Below are 22,602 nucleotides of genomic sequence, written 5' to 3' on the forward strand. Positions count from 1 at the left end.
CCATGAATAGAGAAAATAGGATCTAGGTCCAGATATTGTCTACTTTTATGTGACATGGTTGTGTGAAACTCCACACCTTTTCTCTCCATGTTCCCTAAAAAAAAGGTAATTAGCCAGTATGTGTTGTCAATAGATTAATAAACATTGCATACATAGACTGCGATGCATAACTAGCATGCTGTACTAACCATGGAAAATCTGTAAACCTGCAAATGAGGTAAACCAACAGGTCAAACATGCCACAGTCTAAACAAATCACCGGCTGAAATGTACGATGAGGTCTTTCCCAATGGTAACACTGTTTTTCGGCACACATTTCCAAGTATTTAAAGTCAAGTTTGACAGAAGTAGTTACTACATATTCAAATTCATGAATGTACCTGGCAAATCATGTGTGCAATTTAATTAGAATTACAAGAGGAACTACTCGTAAATCATTTATAACCTGTCAAAATTGGGGATATTCTCCTTTAATGAATGTCACCAATCACCCACTCAAATAAACCCTTGTTTAGTATGTTAGAAAGTACTCTCACGCCCTGCACTGCAGTGCAGCAATGAACCTCAGCTACTGACCCCCTCCTTCCTGTAGCCAGGCTAACACAGGGGTCTTTTGTCCCCTGGAGAAGGTGTTTGTAATGGAAGCCTCCACTCGCTGTGGGCATGCAGATAGTGTCTGAAAATCAACCCTACCCAGCCAGTGAAAGAAGGGGAGTTTGTGCTTTGGCAATAACAAAAAAAAGAGATCTGTCAAATGTGGGTCAGGGAGAGACCGGTAAGAAAGCTGTGTGTAAAAAAGACGATGGTGATATAACATAAGTTCCCTTTGAGCGTTGTTGGATATTGTGTTACTTTTTGACTGCTCTGTCTTTGTCTGGTTGCTGACTCATTCATGAATGCCTCGCCCAAAACATTTAAAACAATATCATAATGGATATGTGAAGTGAACACACCCAAATTCAAACACATTTTTTGATCTCTTGGTATCTCCCTAAAAGTTGTTACAGGCTCCCTTGACCAAGCAAGTAAGTAGGTTACAGGTGCACACAGCAGTTCCCTTGAGACAAAGAATGTACCAGATACTTAAACACTGGAACACTGTCTCCTCACCTCTCGCAGAGTTGTTCCCTGAAGCGGCACCAGTTTCCATCATGGATGTCGTTGTGCTGGGACCTGTGGTTGTTGTAGTTTGTGGGATGATTTTGGCAGTTGTAGTCCCAGGGGAGTCCAAGGGGGGCTCTGTGGTGGGGGAAGCTGTGGATGGTTCACTGGATGGCTCTGGTACTTCTGGTACTGCAGTCGTTACATTATGGCTGTCCTCTGTACTGTTGGTTACCCCGTTCTCAGCATCAGGATCTGGACCGGCCTCATGTGTGCTATTGGTGTCTGGAGCTGTGGTTGTCTCATTTAATTCAGTGTCATTGGACATGGAATTAGAGCCATTTGAGTTTTCTGTGATTGGAGTGGTGGTGGTAGTTTGGAATCCACTGTCCTCTCCAGTTGCATTGGAAACTTGGCTTGAGTTTAATGCGACACTCACTGGGGGTTCTGGTGCAACAGTGATTTGTGGAGATTCAACAGTGGTCGCTGAAGATTCAGAGTCTTCTGCTGTAGCATCTGGCAACCCTGGTGGCATTGCGGTGCCAATCGTCACACCACCTGAAGTCTCATTTGTGTCCTGGATGTCATCCTGTTCCCCACTAAATGACACGGCGCTATATGCGATACCCCAAGCAGAGTCATCTGTTGACTCAGTACCCTCCTGGTTCATATCAACAATGTCATTGGACTGAGCTTGTGATGTCTTGTTGAGCTTGGATTTGACCAATTGACGAAGCCAACTTTGATCAATCATACGTCCTGGAGAGTTTGTTGGTGCCTGGAGCAAGGCCACATGAAAACCTTGCAGTTGCAGAAGCAAAACAGCAGTGATGATTGCATAAAGGTCCATATCCAGTCTCTCTCGTTCGTGTTCTGAAGAAACAATCAACACATAAACAAAATATTTTTGTTAGAAACATTGAGTCAAGGTTGATTCTCCACAAATCTGTTTTTTTAATTATCCCATTTTGGCTCGAATGTCCTATGGTGTGCAGGCCACCATTGATTATAAGTAGAGAATATACAGTACATTTGGAAAGTATTCAGACCCCTTGACCTTTTCCATATTTTGTTTCGTTACAGCCTTATTCTAAAATGGATTACATTTATTTTCCCCCTCATCAATCTACACACAATACCCCATAATGACAAAGCAAAAACAGTTTTTTTTATTTTTTTTTGCAAATGTATTAAAAATAAAAAACGGAAATATCAAATTTACATAAGTATTCCGACCATTTACTCAGTACTTTGTTGATGCACCTTTGGCAGCGATTATAGCCTCCAGTCTTCTTGGGTATGACGCTACAAGCTTTGCACACCTGTATTTGGGGAGTTTCTCCCTTTATTCTCTGCAGATCCTCTAAAGCTCTGTCAGGTTGGATGGGGAGCGTCGCTGTACAGTTATTTTCAGGTCTCTCCAGAGATGTTAGATCAGGTTCAAGTCCGGGCTCTGGCTGGGCCACTCAAGGACATTCAGAGACTTGTCACGAAGCCACTCCTGCGTTGTCTTGGCTGTGTGCTTAGGGTCGTTGTGCTGTTGGAAGGTGAACCTTCGTCCCAGTCTGAGGTCCTTAGCGCTCTGGAGCAAGTTTTCATCAAGGATCTCTCTGTACTTTGCGCCGTTCATCTTTCCCTCGATCCTGACTATTCTCTCAGTTCCTGCTGCTGAAAAACATACCCACAGCATGATTCTGCCACCACCATGCTTCACCGTAGGGATGGTGCCAGGTTTCTTCCAGACGTGACGCTTGGCATTCAGGCCAAAGAGTTACATCTTGTTTCATCAGGCCACAGAATCTTGTTTCTCATGGTCTGAGTCCTTTAGGTGACTTTTGGCAAACTCCAAGGGGCTGTCATGTGCCTTTTACTGAGGAGTGGTTTCCGTCTGGCCACTCTACCATAAAGGCCTGATTGTTGGAGTGCTGCAGGGATGTTTGTCCTTATGGAAGATTCTCCCATCTCCACAGAGGAACTCTGGAGCTCTGTCAGAGTGACCATCGGGTTCTTGGTCACCTCCCTGACTAAGGCCCTTCTCCCCCGATTGCTCAGTATGGCCGGGCAGGCAGCTCTAGGAAGAGTCTTGGTGATTCCAAACTTTTTAAATTTAAGAATGATGAAGGCCACTGTGTTCTTGGGGACCTTCAATGTTGCAGACATTTTTTGGTACCCTTCCCCAGATCTGTTTCTCGACGCAATCCTGTCTCGGAACGCTACGGACAATTCCTTCGACCTCATGGCTTGGTTTTTGTTCTGACATGCACTGTCAACTGTAGGACCTTATATAGACACTTGTGTGCCTTTCCAAATCATGTCCAATCAATTGAATTTACCACAGGTGGACTCCAATCAAGTTGTAGAAACATCTCAAGGATGATCAATGGAAACAGGATGCACCTGAGCTCAATTTCTATTCTCATAGCAAAGGGTCTGAATACTTATGCACATAAGGTATTTCTGTCTTTTATTTTTAATACATTAGCAAAAGTTTTGAAAACCTGTTTTCGCTTTGTCATTATGGTGTATTGTGTGTAGATTGATTTGGAAAAAAAAGTAATTTTATCAATTTTAGAATAAGGCTGTAACTTAACAAAATTTTGAAAAAGTCAAGGGGTCTGAATACTTTCCGAATGCACTGTACTGTACATCATTTTTCTTAGGCAACCAGTAACCAACAATTTAATAGTTCAATTGATTAAGGCCAAATAAGACTTTATGAATTCCCAAGGCTCCCATTTGGTATTTCATATTCCCCATGTTCTGAAACAAATGCTCACCCTATACTCCAAAAAAGCAAGCTCTCTCTGGGTGGTTGGCTGATTTGACTCTATCGTTATCTTTTAATAGAATTATAATCTATTCATACCAATCCAGGAGATAAAGTGTTGACGCTATCAATTTGGCTTTGACCTCAATTTCAGGGTCAGGAGGAAAATTATTTCCCCTGAATGGAAGCAAACTCGCCATGTTTTTCAAATCAAATCTCCCAGAACTTGTATTATAGGAGTCTGGCATCTCAGTTTTGGGGACAATAGAGTAAATGAATGCCAATGCAATAATCATTCAGGGTGTAACTATGGGGAGACTCCCATGTACTTTAGTTGAGTCTGTGATGAACAGCAATATTGCCTGTTGGCATACTAAATATGCATTCAGCAGCATTGTCAAAGCACACATGAATGTCTGCCTAGCATTTCCCCTTCAGAAATATCCAATAGGCCAAGGGTTGAATAGGTTTTGATAGCATGATTGAAATAAAAGAACATATCTGAATGTTGGGACTACTCATCTTACTTTATTTATTTTATTTAAATTTAAGCATGGAGAAAGTGTCATGATTAACTCAGTCATTGTAGACTAACCATTTGGCGAAATGTTATCCTCCTTCAATCACTCTGAGTATCTTTGTGTTAGGTTTGTGTGCTCTTCAAACTTTACATGTTTGGTTTGGTAAAAATAAAGTTGGGTTAACACCATTTGAGTCCCTTCAGAAAATTAAGCAAAAAACCCATGAACACTTAACAATTACCTGAATCTGCATTGATAAAATAGTAGTCTGGATGAGATGACACATGTACAGTTGAAGTCGGAAGTGTACATACACCTTAGCCAAATACATTTAAACCTAGTTTTTCACAATTCCTGACATTTATTCCTAGTAAAACTTCCCTGTAATAGGTCAGTTAGGATCACCACTTTATTTTAAGAATGTGAAATGTCAGAATAATTGTAGAGATAATGATTTATTTCAACTTTTATTTATTTCATCACATTCCCACTGGGTCAGAAGTTTACATACACTCAATTAGTATTTGGTAGCATTGCCTTTAAATTATTTAATTTGGGTCAAACATTTCGGGTAGCCTTCCACAAGCTTCCCACAATAAGTTGGGTGAATTTTGGCCCATTCCTCCTGACAGAGCTGGTGTAACTGAGTCAGGTTTGTAGGCCTCCTTGCTCGCACACACTTTTTCAGTTCTGCCCACAAGTTTTCTTTAGGATTGAGGTCAGGGCTTTGTGATGGCCACTCCAATACCTTGACTTTGTTGTCCTTAAGCCATTTTGCCACAACTTTGGAAGTATGTTTGGGCTCATTGTCCATTTGGAAGACCATTTGCGACCAAGCTTTAACTTCCTGACTGATGTCTTGAGATGTTGCTTCAATATATCCACATAATTTTCCTTCCTCATGATGCCATCTATTTTGTGAAGTGCACCAGTCCCTCCTGCAGCAAAGCGCCCCCACAGCATGATGCTGCCACCCCGTGCTTCACGGTTGGGATGGTGTTCTTCGGCTTGCAAGTCACACCTTTTTCCTCCAAACATAAAGATGGTCATTATGGCCAAACAGTTCTATTTTTGTTTCATCAGACCAGAGGACATTTCTCCAAAAAGTATGATCTTTGTCCTTTCAGGTTATGTCGATATAGGACTTGTTTTACTGTGGATATAGATACTTTTGTACCTGTTTCCTTCAGCATCTTAACGATATAACAATCGCGATCGATAAAAGACAGTACTGTGCAGCTGTCTTCATCGACCTGGCCAAGGCTTTTGACGCTGTCAATCACCGCATTCTTATTGGCAGACTAAATAGCCTTGGTTTCTCAAATGAATGCCTCGCCTGGTTCACCAACTACTTCTCAGATAGAGTTCAATGTGTCAAATCGGAGGGCCTGTTGTCTGGACCTCTGGCAGTCTCTATGGGGTGCCACAGGGTTCAATTCTCGGGCCGACTCTATTCTCTGTGTATATCAATGATGTCGCTTTTGCTGCTGGTGATTCTCAGATCCACCTCTACGCAGACGACACCATTTGGTATGCATCTGGCCCTTCATTGGACACTGTGTTAACAAACCTCCAAACGAGCTTCAATGCCATACAACACTCCTTCCGTGGCCTCCAACTGCTCTTAAACGCTAGTAAAACTAAATGCATGCTCTTCAATTGAACGCTGCTTGCACCCGCCCGCCCGACTAGAATCACTACTCTCGGCGGGTCTGACTTAGACATGTGGACAACTACAAATACCGTAAACTCTCCTTCCAGAGTCACATTAAGCATCTCCAATCCAAAGTTAAATCTAGAATAGGCTTCCTATTTCGCAACAAAGCCTCCTTCACTCATGCTGATAAACATGCCCTCGTAAAACGGACTATCCTACCGATCCTTGACTTCGGCGATGTCATTTACAAAATAGCCTCCAACACTCTACTCAGCAAATTGGATGTAGTCTATCACAGTGCCATGCGTTTCGTCACCGAAGCCCCATATACTACCCACCATTGTGACCTGTACGCTCTCGTTGGCTGGCCCTCACTACATATTTGTCGCCAAACCCACTGGCTCCAGGTCATCTATAAATCACTTCTAGGCAAATCCCCGCCTTATCTTAGATCATTGGTCACCATAGCAACACCCACCCGTAGTATGCGTTCCAGCAGGTATATCTCACTGGTCATCCCTAAAGCCAACACCTCCTTTGGCCGCCATTCCTTCCAGTTCTCTGCTGCAAATGACTGGAACGAACTGCAAAAATCTCTGAAGCTGGAGACACTTACCTCCCTCACTAACTTTAAGCATCAGTTGTCAGAGCAGCTTACCGATCACTGCACCTGTACACAGCCCAACTGTAATTAGCCCACCCAACTACCTCATCCCCATATTGTTATTTACATTGTTATTTATTTTGCTCATTTGTACCCCAGTATCTCTATTTGCACATCATCTTCTGCACATCTATCACTCCAGTGTTAATACTAAATTGTAATTATTTTGCACTATGGCCTATTGATTGTCTTACCTCCATAACGTACTATATTTGCACACACTGTATATATATTTTCTATTGTGTTATTGACTGTACGTTTTGTTTATTCCATATGTAACTCTGTGTTGTTGTTGTTTTTATCGCACTGCTTTGCTTTATCTTGGCCAGGTCGCAGTTGTAAATAAGAACTTGTTCTCAACTGGCCTACCTGGTTAAATAAAGGTTAAATAAAAATAAACAAGGTCCCTTGCTGTTGTTCTGGGATTGATTTGCACTTTTCGCACCAAAGTACGTTCATCTCTAGGAGATAAAATGTGTCTCCTTCCTAAGCGGTATGACGGCTGCGTGGTCCCATGGTGTTTATACTTGCGTACTATTGTTTGTACAGATGAATGTGGTACCTTCAGGCGTTTGGAAATTGCTCCCAAGGATGAACCAGACTTGTGGAGGTCTACAATTTTTTTTCTGAGGTCTTGGCTGATTTCTTTTGATTTTCCCATGATGTCAAGCAAAGAGTCACCGAGTTAGAAGGTAGGCCTTGAAATACTTCCACAGGTACACATCCAATTGACTCAAAAGATTTCAATTAGCCTATCATAAGCTTCTAAAGCCATGACATCATTTTCTGGAATTTTCCAAGCTATTTAAAGGCACAGTCAACTTTGTGTATGTAAACTTCTGACCCACTGGAATTGTGATACAGTGAATTATAAGTGAAATAATCTGTCTGTAAACAATTGTTGGAAAAATTAGTTGTGTCATGCACAAAGTAGGTGTCCTAACCGAATTGCCAAAACTATAGTTTGTTAACAAGAAATTAGTGGAGTGGTTGAAAAACGAGTTTTAATGACTCCAACCTAAGTTTATGTAAACTTCCAACTTCAACTGTATATTGGTTTGCCTGACTGGTGGACAACTACTAAGAACAACTTGAACCCCCAACACCCCAATATGATAATTCTGTTTAATTTGAAAGTGCTATGACATTTACAATCGGATGGATTTTCCTCATTCGTTTTGTGGCGTTATCATTGAACTAATCAAACTTCTGGCAAGTCTGTAACCTTACAAAAATACCAAACACATATAAGTGTCACAAAATTCAACGTCTACCACACATCTCCCATACAGAAGAAATTGTGAAATAGCTCCACATTACTAAAATCACCACCGCCACTTACCTTTTTCTGGTGCTCGGTCAGGTGGTTACAGCTAACAGGTGTGCGGAAGGCAGTGAGATCTCTCAGCGAAACAGCCAGCGTATGAGAGAGAGGGAACAATAGGCCAGGGAAGGGGGAGGGCAGTGCAGTGCAGGGTATTCAGATCAGAACAACCAGGAACCTGTTCTACCTGATTTTACACCTGACACAAACACACCCTGACATTCAGCTAATCCCTAAATGGTAACATGGCACTGGATATAGGGTAACTAAGGTTTTTTAGACGTATCATGGTTTTATGGGTTATCTTCTGTGTTCCTGAGATGTATAATATATAATATATATAATATAATAATATAATATAATATGCCATTTAGCAGACGCTTTTATCCAAAGCGACTTACAGTCATGCGTGCATATATATTTTTTTGTGTATGGTGTACACTACACATCAGTTTATTTCATTTCGGTTCGGTTTCCAGGTATACAGCACCTGAATTCCCCCTTTGGGCGGAGCATCTGCCCCCGAGTCCTCGGAACATTCCTCCCTTGTGATTGTGGAATGGCTGCTGTCGTCACGGCAACAAAAGGGCAGTACAGCTTTCATCCGTGCGTTGTCTCTGGTTTATATCTGGCAAAAATTGGCGTGGGGCTATTCTTGTGTCGTTACAGGTTCTGTACTTCACAACCTGGTATTCTTGTTGTCATTCTATTCAGGGAGGAATGTGGTGGAACATACAGTAGGCCTCTGCTAACTGAGCAAATAGAACCTAGCGTCTGACAGTTTGTAAGTAAAGGAGACAATGAGAAGTGGCACTTGAAACACATAGACTAAATGCGGTGTGTGGGAGGTCGGACTGTGTTCAGAGGCGTCATGCCCATAGGGGGCACAGGGGCACGTGCCCCCTCAGATTTGTCCTGTTTAAAAAATGTTTTGTTGTTGTTGTTTGCCACCTAGCAATTTTACGAAGGTGGCTTTAGCTAGAGCAGATAGGTTCCCAACCTTATAACTACAGTGCCTTGCAAAAGTATTCATCCCCCTTCGCGTTTTTCCTATTTTGTTGCATTACAACCTGTAATTTAAATGGATTTTTATTTGGATTTCATGTAATGGACATACACAAAATAGTCAAAATTGGTGAAGTGAAATGAAAAAAATTACTTGTTTAAAAAAATTCATAACGGAAAGGTGGTGCATGCATACAGTGGGGGAAAAAAGTATTTAGTCAGCCACCAATTGTGCAAGTTCTCCCACTTAAAAAGATGAGAGAGGCCTGTAATTTTCATCATAGGTACACGTTAACTATGACAGACAAAATGAGAAAAAAATCCAGAAAATCATATTGTAGGATTTTTTATGAATTTATTTGCAAATTATGGTGGAAAATAAGTATTTGGTCACCTACAAACAAGCAAGATTTCTGGCTCTCACAGACCTGTAACTTATTTTTTAAGAGGCTCCTCTGTCCTCCACTCGTTACCTGTATTAATGGCACCTGTTTGAACTTGTTATCAGTATAAAAGACACCTGTCCACAACCTCAAACAGTCACACTCCAAACTCCACTATGGCCAAGACCAAAGAGCTGTCAAAGGACACCAGAAACAAAATTGTAGACCTGCACCAGGCTGGGAAGACTGAATCTGCAATAGGTAAGCAGCTTGGTTTGAAGAAATCAACTGTGGGAGCAATTATTAGGAAACGGAAGACATACAAGACCACTGATAATCTCCCTCGATCTGGGGCTCCACGCAAGATCTCACCCCGTGGGGTCAAATTGATCACAAGAACAGTGAGCAAAAATCCCAGAACCACACGGGGGGACCTAGTGAATGACCTGCAGAGAGCTGGGACCAAAGTAACAAAGCCTACCATCAGTAACACACTACGCCGCCAGGGACTCAAATCCTGCAGTGCCAGACGTGTCCCCCTGCTTAAGTCAGTACATGTCCAGGCCCGTCTGAAGTTTGCTAGAGTGCATTTGGATGATCCAGAAGAGGATTGGGAGAATGTCATATGGTCAGATGAAACCAAAATAGAACTTTTTGGTAAAAACTCAACTCGTCGTGTTTGGAGGACAAAGAATGCTGAGTTGCATCCAAAGAACACCATACCTACTGTGAAGCATGGGGGGTGGAAACATCATGCTTTGGGGCTGTTTTTCTGCAAAGGGACCAGGACGACTGATCCGTGTAAAGGAAAGAATGAATGGGGCCATGTATTGTGAGATTTTGAGTGAAAACCTCCTTCCATCAACAAGGGCATTGAAGATGAAACGTGGCTGGGTCTTTCAGCATGACAATGATCCCAAACACACCGCCCGGGCAACGAAGGAGTGGCTTCGTAAGAAGCATTTCAAGGTCCTGGAGTGGCCTAGCCAGTCTCCAGATCTCAACCCCATAGAAAATCTTTGGAGGGAGTTGAAAGTCTGTGTTGCCCAGTGACAGCCCCAAAACATCACTGCTCTAGAGGAGATCTGCATGGAGGAATGGGCCAAAATACCAGCAACAGTGTGTGAAAACCTTGTGAAGACTTACAGAAAACATTTGACATACATTTACATTTTTGTCATTTAGCAGACGCTCTTATCCAGAGCGACTTACAGTTAGTGCATACATTATTTTTTATACCCCCCGTGGGAAACGAACCAAACGTTGCAAACGCCATGCTCTACCAACTGAGCTACATCCCTGCCGGCCATTCCCTCCCCTACCCTGGACCAATTGTGCGCCACCCCATGGGTCTCCCGGTCGCGGCCGGCTACGACAGAGCCTGGATTCGAACCAGGATCTCTAGTGACACAGCTAGCACTGTGATGCAGTGCTTTAGACCACTGCGCCACTCGGGAGTTTTGACCTGTGTCATTGCCAACAAAGGGTATATAACAAAGTATTGAGAAACTTTTGTTATTGACCAAATACTTATTTTCCACCATAATTTGCAAATAAATTCATTAAAAATCCTACAATGTGATTTTCTGGATTTTTTTTTCTCATTTTGTCTGTCATGGTTGACGTGTACCTATGATGAAAATTACAGGCCTCTCTCATCTTTTTAAGTGGGAGAACTTGCACAATTGGTGGCTGACTAAATACTTTTTTCCCCACTGTATGTATTCACCCCCTTTGCTATGAAGCCCCTAAATAAGATCTGGTGCAACCAATTACCTTCAGAAGTGACATAATTAGTTAAATAAAGTCCACCTGTGTGCAATCTAAGTGTCACATGATCTGTCACATGATCTCCGTATATATACACACCTGTTCTGAAAGGCCCCAGAGTCTGCAACACCACTAAGCAAGGGGCACCACCAAGCAAGCGGCACCATGAAGACCAAGGAGCTCTCCAAACAGGTCAGGGACAAAGTTGTGGAGAAGTACAGATCAGGGTTGGGTTATAAAAAAATATCAGAAACTTTGAACATCCCACGGAGCACCATTGAATCCATTATTAAAAAATTGAAAGAATATGGCACCACAACACACCTGCCAAGAGAGGGCTGCCCACCAAAACTCACGGACCAGGCAAGGAGGGCATTAATCAGAGCGGCAACAACAAAGAGACCAAAGATAACCCTGAAGGAGCTGCAAAGCTCCACAGCGGAGATTGGAGTATCTGTCCATAGGACCACTTTAAGCCGTACACTCCACAGAGCTGGGCTTTACGGAAGAGTGGCCAGAAAGAAGCCATTGCTTAAAGAAAAAAAATAAGCAAACACGTTTGGTGTTCACCAAAAGGCATGTGGGAGACTCCCCAAACATATGGAAGCAGGTACTCTGGTCAGATGAGACTAGAATTGAGCTTTTTGGCCATCAAGGAAAATGTCTGGCCTAAACCCAACACCTCTCATCACCCCGGGAACACCATCGGCAGGGACTGGGAAACTGGTCAGAATTGAAGGAATGATGGATGGCGCTAAATACAGGGAAATTCTTCCAGCAGGACAACGACCCTAAGCATACTGCTAAAGCAACACTTGAGTGGTTTAAGGGGAAACATTTAAATGTCTTGGAATGTCCTAGTCAAAGCCCAGACCTCAATCCAATTGAGAATCTGTGGTATGACTTAAAGATTGCTGTACACCAGCGGAACCCATCCAACTTGAAGGAGCTGGAGCAGTTTTGCCTTGAAAAATGGGCAAAAATCCCAGTGGCTAGATGTGCCAAGCTTATAGAGACATACCCCAAGAGACTTGCAGCTGTAATTGCTGCAAAAGGTGGCTCTACAAAGTATTGACTTTGGGGGGGTGAATAGTTATGCACGCTCAAGTTTTCATTTTTTTTTGTCTTATTTCTTGTTTGTTTTACAATAAAAAAATATTTTGCATCTTCAAAGTGGTAGGCATGTTGTGTAAATCAAATGATACAAACCCCCAAAAAATCCATTTTAATTCCAGGTTGAAAGGCAACACAATAGGAAAAATGCCAAGGGGGGTGAATACTTTCGCAAGCCACTGTATCTACCAATAAGCCATTTCAGGCTATCAATCAAGTTAGAGTAGCTAGTAGCAAGTCTAACGATTTTAGCTGGCATGCCTGCTTGCAAGGTTGGTAGACTTTAGAAAATAAATAAAAACATTCACATTCCTTTCAATCTTTTACACAGATTTTTGCAGAGAAGCATATTTTGTTTCTTTAAAAAAAAAGAACCACCAGTCAGGAGGATACAGACAGCTCAAGAGGTATGCTTAGATATGCAGAAAAATATACATATTTTTTACATTAAGCATAATGATTAGGGCTCTATATGGCAGGAAAATGCTAAATTCTCCCTCCGGACCACCCCACAGCCATCCTAAGATTTTTAGGGAGCATGACGCCCCTGACTGTGTTCATAAGTTCTAAGCTGCACATTTACTTGAAAAAATTCAGTAACAAAGGAGTCTGCTTCAGTAAACAGGTACCTTAATTTGCCCTTATTATACCTATGTAAATCCGCAGTAATAACTGTAGTAATAACATAGCTTTATTATTGCATGTTAACAGAGTTTAGCTTATGGTAATAGTTTAAGTAATAGAGTATAGCTTATTACACAAGTGTAACAAAGCCAGTGTAATTACAAATCAATATGCTTTTGTTGAATAGAATAAAATGAAGAATATTATGTAAAAGGTAAAATTATGCAGCCCTACCAATGGAAACCTGATTACCATTTAGGACCCTGGGATATATTTGACTTTTTCATTTCACAATAGTAGCCTTATCCAAGGGTTGTCAAGTGTGTTTATAAGGGTTTCGAACATATGGTATATAGTCAGTGAAAGTGAATAAGTTAAAATTGAGCTGTAAATTGCTCTTGGAAGGCACATGATGTTTATAGTCCAACTATGAAGCAGAAATATCTCATCTTTTTTATAGTAGTTACATAGCAAGAGTAAAGTAGTTTGATATACATTACAACTAGATAGATAGTACTTATACACTATAAATCATGTTTTAAGTCATAACTGTTACAGAACATGAGCTTTTAAACCCACACCTCAGCTACTCTCAGTCCATCCCACCTATCTCTGTAAACCGCCCTCTTATGATTTCCATGTCAGTATTGATGGAAAGTGGCATGGAATCAATGAAAGGGTTGGCTGGATGGATTTTTCAGCCTTTTCTCACCCTAAGATAAAGATGTCCCTGAGGGGTATTTTGTCTTAGTGCTGCTGCTTCCACATGAAATATATCACATAATACAAATCATATAATACAACAACATTGCAATAGGTTAAGAACATTCATCAGGTAAACTGTAAATGACATGCCTTCACATACATACAGTACACGCACGCATATGCACACACACACACCCACCCATACAAAAGTCAATGAGTCAATGGAAGGGACACTGACTCTGTGGTCAGTTCTTCATGATTGTAGACGTCTCCACATGATTTCAGATGATTGCCTACTGTGCAGGTTCCAGTTATTCCCATTTCCCCTTATCCTACATCTAACCTCTAAATCTTGATGCTTAACAATGTCACTTTGGTGATGCTCATTTTGATGGAACTCGCTATTTTTTAAGATAGGGCCTTTAATTATAAGGTGTCCTGAAATACTGGCTTGCTCTATTATACCGTTTCTAAGCGTTAACTGCTTTCCACATAGTCACTTTGAATAATAATCGTTACCATTTTCCATGTCCTCTGCAGTATGAACGCCTACTTTTCTCAAGTCTCACTAGCATGAAATGCTATACTGCCACCAGATGTCAGCACTAACAACTGTACTAATAGACAAGGGAAATATCCGTGAACTAGACGTCAGCATACACTTTTCAAACGCATTTATGCGTTTAATTTCCTATTCACATTTCAAAGGAAAACGAATAACTTTTCGGTTAGATTCATGTCTTTGAGAGAGAGAGTTAATAAATAATTTATCACCCAATGTTTTAGAGCAGAACTATTGGCTGGTGGTCTATGCATGATCATGGCTCTCTAGAAGTAAAATGCTTGCGCTATTACTAAGTCAGTCATGCACAAATGTTTTATTCAGTTGAATGACACCCTTTGGATTGATATTCCTAGTAGAAGCACGCTGTGAATTCCTTTTAAAACACATTTCAGTCTTCTTATTGAACAATGGTGTTATTGTTGCTGTAAGACTCATTTGTCATCCTCATTTAACATAATTCAACTTCTGTGGGTAATTATATTGAAACATCATAGGCTAAATATTGAGCTCTACAAGTCCCCGATCTGCTATTAATTATAGCATAATGAACATGTTGAGTTACGATCATTATAAACATCTAAATATCATTGTAAAATAAACATAATTGTTTAGGTCCATAAGCCTCGCAATAGCTGATTTGTAATTGATTTATAAATATCTTGTTTATTGTGTTTTGGAGTCTCCTGGGATGTCTTCATTTAACAGATGATGGCTTGTGGTGATCTTTGAGCAGCTGAAAGTGGGTCATATTCATAAGGGCATGCAATGGAAAATGTTTTAAAACATTTTGCAATGGAAAACTAAAATGAGTGTTTCTTATTGGATAGGTCTAGGTAGTCCCTCCCTGTTTCAGTCCATTTTCTTCGATATGGTGGCTTATTAATATGACCCAGGATTCTCCAGGACTTTAGCAGACACAGAGCAGGCCTGTCAACATGATGAGAACAGACCACTGTGCAGCAACAACATGTGGAGTGGAGCAGCAAGGTCTGGAGAGAGAGGACTGGAGAGAGAGAGGACTGGAGAGAGAGAGGACTAGCGAGGGAGAGGAATTCCTCTGTGATGACATCACCACCTAGCCATTATCTGAAATCAGACTGTTAGAGAGAGAGAGAGAGAGAGAGAGAGATAGAGAGAGAGAGAGAGAGAGAGAGAGAGAGAGAGAGAGAGAGAGAGAGAGAGAGAGAGAGAGAGAGAGAGAGAGAGAGAGAGAGAGAGAGAGAGAGAGAGAGAGGAAGGGAAAACTGAGAAACATGAAGAAAAGGGATGGTGATTTTGAAAGATGGGAAAGATGACAAAATATCCAACAAAGGATTCCAGTGACCTAATTTTCTAATTTATTGTGAAGATATTGGAACAGTATTTCAATTAATCTTGTTGTGTAAGTGGGTCACTGGGACTAGTTCCCTATTCTACTCCTCACCACATGATCAGAGATTTTGAGTTTTGGCAAGTACAATGTGTTTTGGAAACTTCAATGCAGTGTAGTACAGGACAGTGTTTTACCTAATTTACCCTTGCAGATGTAACAGAAGAGGGGCAGTGAACCATGCTAAGTGATGAGTGACCTTGCCTGAGACCTGTAGACTTGTGTTAGCTCCAAAGACAATGCCTAAGCTTTAGCCCAGTGGGCTAACACAATCATGCTGTGACTGGCACTGTTTGTTAGATCTTTGTTAGGTTACTGCAATGTATGCTGCAGAAGGGTCCTTCCTTTCCGTCACAACTGAAACTAGATTCAAGTAATCCTGCAACTGACAACACCGCTGTTTCAACGGCAATATGGAAAGAGTTGTGTAATGGGCACCGCTCCTAATGCATTGTGGTCAAGTTGGACTATGAAGGGTTTGTTTTGTGATGCTTGGAGAATGAACGCACATAACTACAATGGAAAGTCATGGCAACTTCTCACTCTAGCTTTTCCCATTTGGGTTATTTTGAGAATATGTCATAGCTCTGAGGCATGTACTGTCATAAAGAAATTGTATAAGATCTCTCAAGTTTATGGGTTGGTCCACCACTCTGAAGATGAAACTTAACCCCTGTAGGTCTAAGCCCTTAGATGGCGATATCTACTAAGCTAACATATGGAATTGTTTTAAGATGGTCATACCATGGATCATTTAGCTATTTGATTTTTATTATTATTATTTGATGAAACATTTAATTTGGCCATACTTCTATTATCCTTCATACATGGCAATACAGATATTCAAAAAATATATAAAAAGGAAGTATGTTTTGAAGTGTCTGTCCTATATCTATGAGAGAAGGTCAGGATTTATTTCTTTTTTACAGTGGAATGAGCCGTATACCTTTGATGTGGAAATGCCGGGTTACGTTCAGACGACTCCCGTGAAGCTTGTGGGCGTCGTTGAGCGAATCAACTGACCCGTCCGTTCGGACGTAACAGATGATTTGTCCAGATCATCTCATGTCTGGAAAAGTGTAGAGTTCAGCAAGCCCCAGGGCCCAGTATTTCAAAAGTTATCTGATCGGAGTTCAGCAATTGGATAGGATTCAATGTTAGAATTGGGTTTTTCAAAACTGAAATGTTTTATTCAGATCCTCCAGATAGGAATTCAGATTTGGTAATCCAATCTAACCTTTAATTAGGATTAAAGGTCATTTTTTGCGTTTTTCAAAACTCACAGGTAGGGATTAGGATAGTCTTGATGCCAAAAATCTCGATTATGTTGATCCCACTGGAAGGGTGGATTCAGGGTGGATTTAGAAAGGTGAAAGGCACTACAACTAAGAAATGGCAATGTAACTAAGGTGGTAAAAAAAAAAAAAAGTTCATTATGTTAAATTGACCGCAGTACACAGTTGAAGTCGGAAGTTAGGTTGGAGTCATTAAAACTCGTTCTTCAACCACTCCACTAATTTCTTGTTAACAAACTATAGTTTTGGCAAGTCGGTTAGGACATCTACTTTGTGCATGACACAAGTAATTTTGTTTACAGACAGATTATTTAACTTATAATTCACTGTATCACAATTCCAGTGGGTCAGAAGTTTACATACACTATAGCATGATGGTTTTGCGTACTATTGTTTGTACAGATGAACATGGTAACTTCAAGCGTTTGGAAATTGCTCCCAAGGTTTGAACCAGACTTGTGGAGGTCTACAATGTATTTTCTGAGGTCTTGGCTGATTTCTTTTGATTTTCCCATGATGTCAAGCAAAGAGGCACTGAGTTTGAAGGTAGGCCTTGAAATACATCCACAGGTACACCTCAAATTGACTGAAATGATGTCAATTAGCCTATCAGAAGCTTCTAAAGCCATGACATCATTTTCTGGAATTTTCCAAACTGTTTAAAGGCACAGTCAACTTAGTGTATGTAAACTTCTGACCCACTGGAATTGTGATACAGTGAATTATAAGTGAAATAATCTGTCTGTAAACAATTGTTGGAAAAATTACTTGTGTCATGTACAAAGTAGATGTCCTAACCGACTTGCCAAAACTATAGTTTGTTAACAAGAAATTTGTGCAGTGGTTGAGAAACGAGTTTTAATGACTCCAACCTAAGAGTATGTAAACTTCCGACTTCAACTGTAGACATGAAACACATAAAGAATACCGACTGAGGACTAAATGTAAGGGAGGGACATATAAAGGGGAGGTAACGAGGAAGGTAATGGAGTCCAGGTGTGAATCAATTATCTGCAGGTACGCGTAATGATGGATCCGGAGAACCTTGAACGGCCCCACAAACCAGGGGCTCAGTTTCTTGCAGGGCAGGCGGAGTGGAAGGTTCCTGGTAGAAAGCCAGACGCGATCCCCAGGGTGGAACACAGGGGTCTCACTGCGGTGGCGGTCTGCCTGTTCCTTTTGACGATGGACAGCGCGCCGGAACCACTCATCAACCGCAGGAGCGTCTGTCTGGCCCGGGGTCCACGGAGCCAGGGCCGACTGAAAACCCAGAACACACAAGTTCTGGGCATACTCTGCCCATGGAAGGAATCGTGCCCACTCACCCTGCCAGTGACTCCTCAGGAACCTCCCCAGCTCCTGGTTCATCCTCTCCACCTGCCCGTTGGACTGAGGCCGGTACCTGGAAGTGAGACTGACCGTGACCCTGAGCTTCTCCATGAAGGCCCTTCATACTCGTGATGTGAATTGGGGGATACGGTCAGAGACGATGTCCTCCGGAAGGCCATAATGCTGGAAAACCTGCTGTAAGAGTGCCTCAGCAACCTGGAGAGCAGTGGGGAGACCAGGAAGAGGGATTAATCAACAGGATTTATAAAATCTATCCACTACCACCAAAATGGTGGTGAAACCGTCAGAGGAGGGGAGATCGGTTACAAAGTCAATAGATAGATGTGACCAGGGTCGCTGAGGCACGGGAAGCGGCAGAAGATTCCCTGCTGGAGCGTTCCGGGGGGACTTGGTTTGAGCACATACGGAACAGGAGTTGACATAGCGAGTGACGTCCTGCGCTAAGGTGGCCCACCAGTATTTCCCAGAGATGGATTGGGTAGTGCGAGAAATACCTGGATGTCCAGCGACGACAGCTGTGTGTGCCCAGGTCAGCAGCCGATCCCTTATCCCCGTGGGAACGTAGATGCACTCGGGAGGACAGTTAGTGGGTGCGGGCTCCCTCTCCAGAGCCTGGCGAATGTCCACATCTACGTCCCAGACCACAGGAGCTGCGACTCGGGAGGATGGGATTATAGGTGCATTCTGGATAGGACCCTCTCCCGAATCATAGAGACGGGACAGGGCATCAGCTTTGGTGTTCTTTGAACCTGGGCGATAGGTCAGCATGAAGTCGAACCTTGTGCAGAAAAGGGCCCACCTTGCTTGGTGCGGATTCAGCCTCCTCGCTGTCCGTATGTACTCCAGGTTCCAATGGTCGGTGAGGATGACGAATGGTTCCTTGGCGCCCTCCAGCCAGTGTCTCCACTCCTCTAATGCCAACTTCACCGCCAGGAGCTCTCGATCACCAACGTCGTAATTTCTCTCTGCAGGGGACAGTTTCTTAGAGTAATATGCACATGGATACAATTTCTGTGGATTACCCTGTCGTTGAGACAGAACTGCCCCCACGCCCACCTCTGAAGCATCCACCTCCACCACAAAGAAGATCGTGGGATCTGGATGTTTGAGCAATGGGGCGCAGGTGAAACATCCCTTGAGTAGACGGAAGGCCCCGTCGGCTGCTGGGCTCCACACCAGAGGGGCGGCGACTGAGCTGAAGTTCCTGATGAAACGGCAGTAGAAGTTGGAAAAGCCCAAAAACCGTTGTAACCCCTTTATGGTGGTTGGGACTGGCCATGACCTGACCGCATCTACCTTCTTGTCTTCCATCCTCACTCCCTGCGGGCTGATTTGGTAGCATAAGAAAGAGACAGCGGACAGGTGGTTAGCCAGAGGGCATTCCAGGACTGCTCGAACATGAGTGATGTGATCCTCCAGGGTAGCTGAATAGACCAGGATATCATCGATATACACGACCACCTGGTGTCCGAGCATGTCCCTGAACACCTCGTTAACGAATGCCTGGAATACTGACGGAGCATTGGCTAAACCAAATGGCATCACCAAGTACTCGTAGTGACCAGACATCGTGCTAAACGCAGTCTTCCATTCATCCCCCTCCTGGATGCGGAGGAGATTGTAGAGCTGCTCTATGGCTGCCGGCACCAACGGGAGAGGGTAATGGTACTTCGTGGTGATTTATTGAGTCCTCTATAATCTATACATGGACGTAACCCTCAATCCTTCTTGGCCACGAAGAAGAAACCAGCCGACGCAGGAGGAGTGGACGTGCAGATGAAACCTTGTTGGAGCGCCTCTTGGATGTAATCCTCCATGTCCTGGGTCTCAGCCACTGACAGAGGGTAGATTCGTCTGCGTGGAGGAGCAGACCCTGCCAGCAGGTTGATGGCACAGTCCCAGGGGCGATGAGGAGGTAGACAGGTGGCGCGGGTCTTGGAGAATACCTCCCGCAGGTCCTGGTATACCTCCGGGATGTTGGGCTGAAGGGCAACCATAGGACTCTCAACCGATATGGAACCACAGGGGATGGGGAAGCAGGTTTTCCAGCATTCAGGTGATTCTCATCCTCGACCATGAGATGGTGGGGTTATGGTGTTGAAGCCAAGGGAGGCCGAGGATGATCTTGTGAGCTGGTGCACTGTTAATGAAGAAGGGAATGTTCTCCTGATGAATGGACTCCACGGTGAGGGTGAGTGGTTGGGTGATGTGTGTGATGGTTCCGGATCCTAATGGCCGACTATCGAGGGCTTGAACCGGGAAAGGAGAGGAGAGTGGGTATGAGATGATGTTAAGAGAGGTGGCAAGGGTCTGATCAATAATGTTCCCCGCGGCACCGGAATCCACTAACGCTGTAGACACAGTATGAGGGACAGTGTGATGGACACCAAAAAGAGCTTAGCAGAAAGTGATGAAGATGGAATACTCACTCCTGCCCCAGGAGGTGGAAGATCACGTGACCGTCCCTCCGCGCTTGTGAATCCCGGATTGGGAAGTGCCGGACACCACTGGAGCTGGTGCCCTCCTTGACCACAATACAGACAGAGACCCAGCTGTCTCCGTCTGCGTCGCTCCACAGCGGGGAGGCGTGTGACCCCTAGCTCCATGGGTTCAGGCTCTGATCCAGAGTGTTCACTGAGGGAGGGAAAGAAGCAATGAGAGTACTGACGCTCCCGAAGTAGGTTATCCAGACGGATGATCATCGCAATGAGTGCGTCCAAGGAGAGGTTGTTGGCTCGACAGGCCAGTTCCATCTGGACCTGCTCGCGCAGGCCTCTTCTGAATAACGTGCCAAGCGCCGGCTCATTCCATCCACTGGATGCTGCTACTGTCCGGAAGGAGAGCGCGTACTTGGCAGCCGTCTGGTCCCCCTGCCATAATTGAAGTAAGCGCTCACCCCCATCTCTGCCCTCCGGGGGATGATCAAAGATGCACTTGAACAGAGCCATGAACCCCTCATATGAATCTAGCTCCTCCTCTCTCCCAGATGGCCGTGGCCCATTCCAACGCCCGCCCAGTCAGCAGAGAAATAACCGTGGCAACCTTGTACCTCTCGGTGGTGGGGGCTCCCATCTGGTGTGTAAAGTAGAGGGAGCAGTGAAGTAGGAAGCCACGACATTTAGATGGGGGGCCATCATATTGAGGGACAAACGGGCATCGCTGACCTGAGCGGGTTGCTGAATGGACTGTTGTGCTGGCTTGCTGGGTCGACTGGTTGTTGAGTATCCTCCGCTAGTTGACGACAACGCCTCCCGGGCATGTTCGAGATGTTGCACACTGCGAAGAGCCTCCTCCATAGTCGTCCCCAGTTGCGCCAGCTGGTCATAGTCTTGACGTAGAGGTATCCCTGCTCGTCGACCGTCTGGGAGATATTCTGTTTTCCTGCTGCTTCCATTGTTGGAGTCGGTATTCTGTAACGTATACGCTGGGAGTCGGAAAGCAAGTGCAGTAACAAACGCAATAACAATAACAAACACGAGTAGTGTATAGACATGAAACACATAAACAATACCGACTGAGGACTAAACGTAAGGCAGGGACATATAAAGAGGAGGTAACAAGGAAGGTAATGGAGTCCAGGTGTGAATCATAATGATCTACAGGTGCACGTAATAATGGATGCCAGGTGTGCGTAATGATGAATCCCAGGACCGGTGGTTAGTATTCCGGCAACGTCGCACGCCAGAGGGGAGGAGCAGGAGTAGACGTGACAAGTTCTCTGAAATGACATTTTTCAAATGCAGTCCATCAGAGCATCACTGCAGAGAGAGTCTGCAAGAAAGACTTATCTTACTTGGAATGGTATTATTAACATGAAAGTATCTCCAATAGGTCTCTCCAATCAGGAAACTATCCACTGTCTTTCAGAAAGCACCTATTCTCTTGAGTAACATTTGCACAGGAGAGCTTTCTGTGCCCATAAAGATGACAGGACCAGCATCAGGGCACAAAGTGGGCATTAATGGTGCCGGCAGTTGGCAGACGTTGAGGACACTAGTCCGTTCCTGTGGTGGGCACTTTGGCAGACGGCGCAGAGTTTAGCACCACTGCCACAATTCACTAACAGCACAGTCCAACGATTACCGCACCGGCTCAGCTGTGCTGCCAACTTCCACACAAAACGCTTACTGCATATGGAAAGCATGTGTGCTCACTGCTCACCGAGCTAAAATAAGCAGGCCACGTGGCTGCGTTTCAAAAGACACTCAACAACTCCATTGTGTGTCTGAATTGCACTTTTAAAGGACACGGTTTGGTTTGGTCTGCAATTACAACCTATTTGCAGGTGTTGGGATTCAATGACCATGGAGGGATAGCTACCACTGGACAAATGTCCTAACTTGCAAACCTATTGAAGAATAAAACATAATGTGAAATGGCTCTTCTTTT

The 22,602-nt window shown here is 43.6% G+C and overlaps 1 protein-coding gene across 1 annotated transcript in view; it reads right to left on the reverse strand.

Moving 5' to 3' along the window:
- LOC121534529 (mucin-15-like) overlaps nt 1–8,130 on the reverse strand; it is a 28,219-nt gene extending 20,089 nt beyond the window's left edge. Inside the window, exons 1-2 of the mRNA XM_041841112.2 lie at nt 8,053–8,130; nt 1,111–1,974 (exon numbers count right to left, since the gene is read on the reverse strand). Of these exons, the coding sequence (XP_041697046.1) occupies nt 1,111–1,951 (841 nt within the window). The 5' untranslated portion in view covers nt 1,952–1,974; nt 8,053–8,130. The remainder of the gene's footprint in view (nt 1–1,110; nt 1,975–8,052) is intronic.
- Between the last annotated feature and the right edge of the window lie 14,472 nt (nt 8,131–22,602).

Source organism: Coregonus clupeaformis, chromosome 21 (assembly GCF_020615455.1).
Source record: "Coregonus clupeaformis isolate EN_2021a chromosome 21, ASM2061545v1, whole genome shotgun sequence".
NCBI classification, from domain to species: Eukaryota; Metazoa; Chordata; class Actinopteri; order Salmoniformes; family Salmonidae; genus Coregonus; species Coregonus clupeaformis.